This window comes from Chanodichthys erythropterus, chromosome 10 (genome assembly GCF_024489055.1).
Source record: "Chanodichthys erythropterus isolate Z2021 chromosome 10, ASM2448905v1, whole genome shotgun sequence".
NCBI classification, from domain to species: domain Eukaryota; kingdom Metazoa; phylum Chordata; class Actinopteri; order Cypriniformes; family Xenocyprididae; genus Chanodichthys; species Chanodichthys erythropterus.
This window is the reverse complement of record NC_090230.1, coordinates 16,149,449-16,159,664: the sequence shown is the minus strand read 5'-3', so window position 1 is coordinate 16,159,664 and position 10,216 is coordinate 16,149,449. Positions and strand designations below refer to the sequence as shown.

At 39.1% G+C, this 10,216-nt stretch overlaps 1 protein-coding gene across 1 annotated transcript; it reads right to left on the bottom strand.

The window, feature by feature from the left end:
• Positions 1 to 214: 214 nt before the first annotated feature.
• Positions 215 to 8,673, bottom strand: ubxn6 (UBX domain protein 6). The gene is made up of 11 exons (XM_067396225.1): positions 8,481 to 8,673; positions 7,620 to 7,774; positions 6,833 to 6,897; positions 4,789 to 4,917; positions 4,605 to 4,702; positions 4,429 to 4,504; positions 4,263 to 4,347; positions 3,940 to 4,159; positions 3,726 to 3,856; positions 1,807 to 1,952; positions 215 to 1,706 (listed from the first exon to the last, which is right to left on the bottom strand). Exons 1-11 carry the CDS (start codon positions 8,561 to 8,563, stop codon positions 1,581 to 1,583), a joined length of 1,314 nt encoding a protein of 437 aa, XP_067252326.1. The 5' UTR covers positions 8,564 to 8,673; the 3' UTR covers positions 215 to 1,580.
• Positions 8,674 to 10,216: the final 1,543 nt, after the last annotated feature.

Sequence of the window (10,216 nt, the reverse complement as noted above, 5' to 3'; positions counted from 1 at the left end):
GTTTGCAGTTGTAATGGGTTTCCTACAAAGCTTGTTTAAATAAAGCATTATTTAAAAATGAACTTTTAATATGCTGTTAACCAACAGTTTCCTTCTCCATATACACAAGACTTAGTTTTGCACAGTGAAGCCATTTGGGTTTCATTCATGCATACTCCTCTCATCTGACAATGCATTTTATTTCATACATCACATCAAAAGCATCAACACAACATTTAAACTCTACAAACTTGAGTGAGTGTAAAATACAAGCATGGTTCATTATCAACAATATAGCATGGTTTAATCAGTGAGCATTATAGTATCCACTTCTTTTCCATATGCCTTTTTTATCATAATCATAAATGCACTGGATTGTAGCTAAAATAGTTTTACAATTTACTGCAGTTATACTTCTTGTTTACCTATAGTGGCTAATGAGTTTGAAGTAAATAGTTTACTTTTGTTTTGAAAAATAAGGTGCAGTTTTGAACACAGCCTTTCAAAGTATACTCGATTAGATTGTGTGCATTAACACAGACATTCACACATGCACACTAAAAAGTTTCATTCTTGTCCAGTGTCTGCGCTCTTTCTCTCCAGAAGTTATGAGCGACAATGTATTTATACTCATTTAAATAAGAGTTTCTCTTAACCCCCTCCCACAAGTGCTTGTCGATGAGAAAAAGCATTTCCTTTCAATTGTGACACCATGGTCGCCGTTGTTAGCATCTTGTGGACAAACTCATTATTGCAAAAAAAAATTGCACGTGCAAGGTGAGCGTATAATATATGCAATTAGGGTGGAAAATCTTGATGCATGTGTAAAAACAAGTATACTTTGGGCTTAATTATTTAAGTCAAATGACATGGTGACAGCTGAAATGAACTGACATTTATCTGTATTAGGAGGTAGATCGTTGTCGCAGACCAGGGGTGTGTTTCCCAAAGCGAACTATGGTCGCAAGTTCCTTCCTTACCAATAGTTTAATGTGACTTATGACCATAGTTGACTAACGATACTTTCGGGAAACGCACCCCAGAGCATTTTGTCTAAGTTGCGTTATAACATTCATGCGTAGTGTCATTTTTGTTAAGCAGGAAACAGAACCTCAATACAACACAAAAGACAATCTTCACTTGGTAATGCTCATGTTAGATCAATTTCAAACGGTTGTCACAATGAGATTTTATGGTACATTAATCAACATTTCTCTCTAAGCAATAGCTAAAAAGTGCTTTAAATTACAACAGATCCACTTACAGACCATTTCCAGTCTGACAGCGTCACAGTGCACAAACTGCTTCTTCCGTTATCATATGATGACTGGTCATGTTACTTCAAGCAACAATGTATTATAATAGGACAGATTGAGGCCCTTAAGGTGCTTACACTTTCCATAATACATCACTGACAGGAAACAACTCCTGTGGTTAGCACCATATAAATCCATCTAGCACATGTTGTGGACACAACCAATGTATTGGGCCCATCCTATGAAACCGTGTGGGGTTGTGGACGATGGGAGAGAAAGTCACTAGGAGCGGCAAGAGAACGCAGGCGGGACAGCAGTGACCGGGGAGAAAGCAAGACTAAATGTTCAGCTCATGGTCTTGATGTTCTCTAATAATGCTGCTTTAAGCAGAGCAGCAGTCTTTCCTCCTGCGGCAGCAATGTCTGCCAGCACTGCCGTGTCCCACGTGAAGGTCAGCAGAGCTGCTGGGGCCTGGAAGGTGTAAACAAATGTGTGATTCAAATTTTTTTTTTTTTTTTTTTTTAATTATTAAATTAAAATTTGCAGACAGTGTTCTTTGATCTTCACCTACCAGGTTGCACTCATTCAGAGCCGACTCGTCGTCTTTCAGTTTTAGTCCTCCAGGTGCCACCAGCTCAAAGGGCTGCCAGCCATTCTCCAGTGAATCACGCACAAACTGGTACAACGCTGCCACCTTCTCCCATGCCAGGAAAGTACCTATGGGGCAATTAAATGCAAGTTATGCCATACAACAAGAGCCTTCAGTTGGCCAAAAGAAGCAAAATCGTGTTTGCAGTGTTGTATTGACAATAGACATCTTTGGGGCAAGGCATTCTAGATGGTTTACAAGCATAAATGTACAACTCTCACATATGACAAAAAAAAAAAAAAAAATTGAGCCATTTGTCAATATCATGGGGTTTCATTCAAACATTTTTGGCCAAAGACTTTTGTGAGTCTGGCCAAAAAGACTTTGCCCTTCCTGAGACTTTTTTCCTTAACTTTTCTGTTTACTACCATATTACCATATAAATTATTAAATATTTAGTTCTAATTTATGAAGATGTTATAAAGGTGTTACAGGGAAAACGTGGTTAAAGGGTTAGTTCCCCCCCAAAATGAAAATTCTGTCATTAATTGCTCACCATATCATTCCGTACCCCTCACTATTTTTTTCTTTTCTATCAATTACCATTTGGAGAGATGAATAACTACATATACACACACATATATATACATATATAAAATCATATGAATTAATATATATATCATATGAATTAATATATATACACACACACCGATCAGGCATAACATTATGACCACCTTCCTAATATTGTGTCGGTCCCACTTTTGCTGTTAAAACAGCCCTGACCCGTCGAGGCATGGACTCCACTAGACCCCTGAAGGTGTGTTGTGCTATCTGGCACCGAGATGCGAGGTGGGGCCTCCATGGATCGGACTTGTTTGTTCAGCACATCCCACAGATGCTCGATTGGCTTGAGATTTTGGGAATTTGGAGGTCAAGTCAACCTCAAACTCGTTGTTGTGCTCCTCAAACCATTCCTGAACCATTTTTGCTTTGTGGCAGGACGCAAATACTGTTTACATGGGTGTACATGTTCTGCAACAATGCTTAGGTAGGTGGTATGTGTCAAAGTAACATCCACATGGATGGCAGAATCCAATGTTTCCCAGCAGAACATCGCCCAAAGCATCACACTGCCTCCGCCGGCTTGCCTTCTACCCATAGTGCATCCTGGTGCCATGTGTTCCCCAGGCAAGTGACGCACACGCACCCGGCCATCCATGTGATGTAAAAGTAAATGTGATTCATCAGACCAGGCCACCTTCTTCCATTGCTCTGTGGTCCAGTTCTGATGCTCACGTGTCCACTGTTGGTGCTTTCAGCGGTGGACAGGGGTCAGCATGGGCACCCTGACTGGTCTCAGCTATGCAGCCCCATTCGCAACAAACTGTAATGCACTGTGTATTCTGACATCTTTCTATCAGAACCAGCATTAACTTCTTGAGCCTTTTGAGCTACAGTAGCTCATCTGTTGGACCACACCGCCAGCTTTCGCTCCCCACGTGCATCACTGAGCCTTGTCTGTCCATGACCCTGTCGCCGCTCCACCATTATTCCTTCCTTGGACCACTTTTGATAGATACTGACCACTGCAGACCGGGAACACCCCACAAGAGCTGCAGTTTTGGAGATGCTCTGACCCGGTCGTCTAGCCATCACAATTTGGCCCTTGTCAAACTCTCTAAAATCCTTACTCCTGCCCATTTTTCCTGCTTCTAACACATCAAATTTGAGGACAAAATGTTCACTTGCTGCCTAATATATCCCACCCACTAACAGGTGCCGGGATGAAGAGATAATCAGTGTTATTCACCTCTCCTTTCAGTGGTCATAATGTTATGCCTGATTGGAGTATATACACTATATATAATATAAATAATAATTATATATTAAAAACTACCAACCCTGAAGTATACTTCCATCTGGTAACCGCACTCTCAGAAGGGCATAGTTATACTTTCTTCTCTCTCTCTGCTCATCTTTTTCACGCATTGCTTTCGTTCGCAGCATTGCGTTTCTCTCTACAATTTCATTCCTGTAATGAAAAAAGATCATAAAAACACGGCGCGACTATATCAGCTTAGATAGCACAAACACTACTGTTGCTGGTTTCTTTACTTCAGTTGCATTTCTTTCTTCAGTTCCTCCGCAGTCAGATTGTAGAAGTCTGGGGGCAACTCGAAGTGTGTAGCATGCTGCGATGGTCTGAAGACCTGCGGCTGACGGTCCAGCTTCGCTCTGACTGGCTCGCCTTTCTGCAGCCGCTCCAAATGAACCTTTATCTGCTCCAGAGCGTCCGTTTCCTGCGGCGGTAACACCAGGTACTCCTCAGTCCTATCTGAGATACATTATTCAGGGATGGAGATGAGTGAGGACTTGGCGTTAAAGAAATCACACAATTTACTTTAAAATATAATGCTGGTAATTAACTTCGCCATTACCTTCACCATCTACCGGCAGCGCGGTGCTTTCAAATCCCACAGCCTGAAGATACTCACGAGATCCTTCAATCACACTGACCTTCTCCTTTATGAGTAAAACATCAACATGTGAGTGAATTAGCTTTTTGAATTCATTTTTCTCTATCCTGACTGAAAAAGTTCATACCTGAAACACTTTGTTGCTAAGCTTGATCTTCCGATACTTTTCCTCAGTCGGATTCTTACAGATGTTTTCGATGTACCTGTCATCGCACATCATTCGATTTCAGTTGTACATTTTACAAACACATTGAGATATTGTCATGCAAAATTAATATATTCCTAAAATTAAACAGTCCTCACTTGCTAATGATGTCAATGGCGGCCTTTACTTTCTCTTTGTCTTTATTAAAGGTGTGAATCATCATAATGGAGGCCTCCAACGCATCCTCTGAGAACCTCTGTGAAAAAAGAAGCACCTTTAGTGCTTCCTTTTCATCTACATGTCATTTCTTAAATTCTTGCAGATTTTCTGTAATAATCTCACCATAAGAATAGCTTCCTTGATGTGCATCTCTCTTTCAGTCTTTGTTAAGGTTTTTCCAGTCAGAGGACAGATGAAGAACACTCCTGACACTGAGAAACAAGATGGATCCTTCTGTGGAACCCCGGAGCCCTTGAAAAGGTATGAATAATCACAGTCAGGGTCAAAAGAGTAATGCTGGGATTGAGATGAGCCTGAATTGGATCTGAAATCCTAAAGGAACACTCAACTTTTTTTGAAAATAGGCTCATTTTCCAACTCCCCTAGAGTTAAACAGTTGAGTTTTACCGTTTTCATATCCATTCAGCCGATCTCCGGTTCTGGCGGTACCACTTCTAGCATAGCTTAGCATAGTTCATTGAATCTGATTAGACCGTTAGCATGTCGCTCAAAAATGACCAAAGAGTTTTGATATTTTTCCTATATAAAACTTGACTCTTCTGTAGTTAAATCGTGTACTAAGACTGACGGAAAATGAAAAGTTGCGATTTTCTGGGCCGATATGGCTAGGAACTATACTCTCATTCTCTCATTCCTGCGTAATAATATTGGCTGTGACCCCCTTGAATTGGGGAGCATGCCTTGCAACCATGGAGACATTTGTGAGAGGTGCTGCGTAATATCATTGCACTGCTGCACCCATGGTACGGCAGCAAAGTTCCTTGATTATTACGCTGGAATGAGAGTATAGTTCCTAGCCATATCGGCCTAGAAAATCGCAACTTCTCATTTTCCATCGGTCTTAGTACACAATGTAACTACAGAAGAGTCAAGTTGACTCTTTGGTCATTTTTGAGTGAGACGCTAACGGTCTAATCAGATTCAATGAACTATGCTAAGCTATGCTAAAAGTAGTACTGCCAGACCCGGAGATCGGCTGAATGGATTTGAAAATGGTAAAACTCAACTGTTTAACTCTAGGGGAGATGGAAAATGAGCCTATTTTCAAAAAAAGTGGAGTGTTCCTTTTAAAAGGGACAATTTTGTCATAATTTATACTACACAAAAAAAGAAAATTTTCACTGAATAATAACTTCCATTTCTGTCTATTCTTTGGGATTTAGCATTCTTAGAATATTTTATGCTGCATTTTGTCATTTTGGAGCTTGACAGCTTTTTTAAATTTTTTTTATTCCTATTCCTTTAAAGTGGAACTCAGTAAGATTTGCGAAGCTCCCCCTACAGGTTCCTTCAGTGAATCACACTGTCGTAAATACTCCAAGCGCAGCTCTGGACTACAACGACTACAACGCTCACCAGCGCAGTAGTTTTGCAAATACAGTACAAGAAAGCTTGATGGAGGTGGGTAATTTTCGAAATTGTCTTATAAAGTCATAATATATACATTGTTTTTGAATTACCGTAAAGCATTTTGTCACTCTCACGTGAACGTGAACATGAGGCGAGATTGTGTCGGGTCGGTGAATCTCAACTTGCAAGTGCTGTTTTCTGGCGTAGACGTGCCAGAGGGGGTTAGTGCACACCTCAAACACACCACTACAAGTCAATTAACCATCGTAAGGACTTAGAAAACTATTTATGAAGGTAAAAAAAGTTACTTAGTTCTGCTTTAAAGGTCCCTTAAGTAAATTTTCACAAGTTTTACGCATACAGATATGAATAATAATTTCGACCAATATGTTGACCAAATGATGTACACTCATATGAGATTGCAGACTGCAGTTTTTTTCCTAGAAAAATGTTTATTCTACATAAGGGTGGTCCACTTTCATGATGGCCACCAACATGTTTAGATCAATTGATCAAAAGCTATTAATTTAGAGAGTAGTAGGTCATCTGTATACTTGTCGCCCTACTGTTTTATGAATACTGTGAATTCGGACATACTAATCTTTTCACACACTGTTTTCGTCTACTATATAGTAGGGAAGTTTGTGATTTTGTATGCAGCCATAATGTTGGCAACCCCTCTATTTTCACATACTTTCAGTTAATATGTCTGCAAAAACATTCACTTTTGTGTGACCCTGCCAACAGGTAATATTGGCCAACTAAATACGGAAAAAATAAAAACCGTCAAACTTGCCTCGATATCTGTGTTCTTCTGACTGGCCGCTATGGCAGCTGCCTCTGCTTCAAGTTCTCGCTTCACTGAAATACAACGACAAAATGAGTGGCTGCTCATGCTTTGAGATTTACTAATGTTTTTAAGATTTCTATGGAAGCTTGTTTCTACCTCGGAATACATGTTTTAGTATAAATATATTTTGCATTAATGAAATTCGAACGTACTATTTCTGCCATGTTGTCATTATCATGTGACCTACCAGCGTCAGTTGCGTCGATTCACTTCTGTTCATAAATCCTCTCCCGTGGCCTTATGGGAGAGTAAAGTGTGGAACGCACACTTCAGAATCTTGGGGTGTGTCTCAATAAGCTCCCTAGTTCAGTAGTCAGGGCATTGATCAGGGAATCAGCCACATTCATTTACATGATATACTGATTCACGACCTAGCGACCTATTCCGACTTGACTTTTTTTCCCCACAGTTGGAAATTATAAACTGGAAATATAGGAGAGGCTGCTCACTACAGAGCCATGGGTGGAGTGATAAATCTAGATAATTTTGGGCTTAATGGGTAGAGCTAGAAGGTCCATCCACACACCCTAACCCTACCCATAACTCTATCCCTGCACCCATTAGATCCCCAGAAGTGGAGCTGGACTCAGTCAAGCTCAACCCATTTGGCTCTGTAGTGGAAAAAAGTCAGAACTGCGAGATAAAAAGTCACAATTACCTTTTTTTTGTTCCGAGGCGGAAAAAGCTTCCATGGATATCTGAGTGAAAAACTGTAATTATACACGTTATGTACCCTGATTCCTTATGGCATCCTGTGATGTTTGCAATTTTGGCCGGTGCTGCTGCTCGATCCTGGCGAGGGCGGCGGCCCCTGCCATCTGTGCATCCTTGGTGGGCGCTTTTGTGGGCGCTTTTCTGGGCGCTCCATGAGCAGCTTCAGGTTTAGAGCTGCACGAAAGACCAGTGGCTCGTTGCATAAACTGCTTAGACTAGTCTTACAAGTTAGTCATCTTTTTTTTTTTTCTTTAAGACTGTCCAAAACCTTAAGTCAGATACATAAAAGTGTTGATTGGTCTAATTTGATACCAAAAAGTAACCCTATCTAACTGCTATTTGGTCAGACTAGTTTTTAAGGCACAGTCTTAACACCATAGCTATGTTTATGCAACTAGCCCCAGATGTCACCCACTTATTTATGTGGTTGAAACGGTTATTGTAACCAATAACATCACTGGAGCAGCAGTGTTACTGTGCAAACCACTCCCACGTGACTAACACTAAGCCTGTTACCCTATGAGTAATTATAGAGATAAGGTTAGACTCATAGGTCGGATCCTATTCCGGAACCAAAAAATCTAATTAAAAAGGTTCGAACACTGATGCATTCAGCACATACTATACATGTTTCCCAATCAGTCATCTTCAGACATGATCATGTTAGAAATGCAGTCAGACAGGTAACTTACAGATGCTAATGTACACATTCTTGTTATACATTACTAGAGATTTTATGTGCTTGCACTTTACACAATTTCTATTGCGGAAAAGTCTATAAAAAGAAAACATGTTATTGGATGCATCATATAAACTCGTGATCATCAGTGTGGTTTAGAGCAGTTGTGCTGACAGATCTCATACATATCTGATCTTTTACCTTGAGTCTTCTGTAAGTTTCTTTCCTGGCCCTGCTGACTTGAACTTTATATCCTTCTTGATGTCCTCGAAAAACTTCTTCATTCTTAGCGATAAACTATATGCAAAATACTGAAATGAAAAATGAGTTGTTTTTAATTATTTATAACTGTCAAGCACACCACCACCACCCAAAGCGATGTGTTTACAACAGGAATAGGACCGTTTCTGAAACCGGAAGAATAGTCATCAGTCGATCGTGACGTAAACATTGAGTTTTAGCGACATCTAGCGGAGGGGAGTGAAATTACAATGAAGTAGATCGGAGGCGTTTTGTTTTGAAAGAAAATTAAAGAAATATGTAACCACGTTTTTGTTTTTTGTTTTTATTTTTATTGTATGTATAGTTAAGACCAGTTTTCGAGGGCGTTTATCCCGCTTTATAATGTGAAATATCATTATAAAGTCTTTGAAACAAACCTTTTCCAAGAAACATATTATATTTTCTGTTGAAATTTTAAATATTTTATTCTTGACAATCAACTGCAAGGGTAAGTGTATGGCGTAAGTTTTTTTTTTTTCAAATATTTCTTCCTCAGAACTACTAAAATAATCAAAATCGAAAACTGAACTGTTACATTCATTCCTTACGATTATCGTTCACGGTTACTTCCTGTTTGTCCTTAAAGGATTAGTTCACGTTCAAATTAAAATTTCCTGATAATTTACTCACTCCCATGTCATCCAATATGTTCATGTCCTTCTTTCTTCAGTCGAAAAGAAATTAAGGTTTTTAATGAAAACATTCCAGGATTTTTCTCCATATAGTGGACTTCAATGAACCCCAAACAGTTGAAGGTCAAAATTACAGTTTCATTGCAGCTTCGAATTGTTCTACACAATCCCAGACGAGAAATAAGGGTCTTATCTAGAGAAACCATCGCTCATTTTTTTTTTTTTTTAAATTAAAAAATGTACACATTTTAACCATAAATGCTCATCTTGAATTAGCTCTCTTCTTCTTCTTCTCTATTAGAATTCCAGCAGTGTAGACACTGCTAAGTGTATTACTGCCCTCCACAGGTTAAAGTTTGAACTAATTGTTATATACTTGCACTAGCATATTGTATATGACAATTTAATTCAAACATTGACCTGTGGAGGGCAGTAATACACTTAGCGGTTTCTACACTGCTGGAATTCTAATAGAGAACAAGAAGAAGAGAGCTAGTTTAAGATTAGCATTTATGATTAAAATGTATAACATTTTTATTTATTTTTTTTAGAAAACGAGTGATGGTTTCTTTAGATATGACCCTTATTTCTCGTCTGGGATCATGTAGAACATTTTGAAGCTGCAATGAAACTGTAATTTTGACTTTCAACTGTTTGGGGTCCATTGAAGTCCACTATATGGAGAATAATCCTGGAATGTTTTCATTAAAAACCTTAATTTCTTTTTGACTGAAGAAAGAAAGACATGAACATCTTTATGACATGGGGGTGAGTAAATTATCAGGAAATTTTAATTTGAAAATGAACTAATCTTTTAAGCCAGCTCGGGCATTTCCGCTGAACTGTTAGCTGTTCATTCTGTACTTGCTGTACATTGACACAAAACCATCAATGGTTGACTTTTTAATGTTGTATTCATATTTTAATGCAGTTATCACATTTGCCAATAAACCAGTTTTATTGATTGCAATATAAAGACGAAGCTATTGGGACCGTGACCTGTAATTAGACACACACACGCAT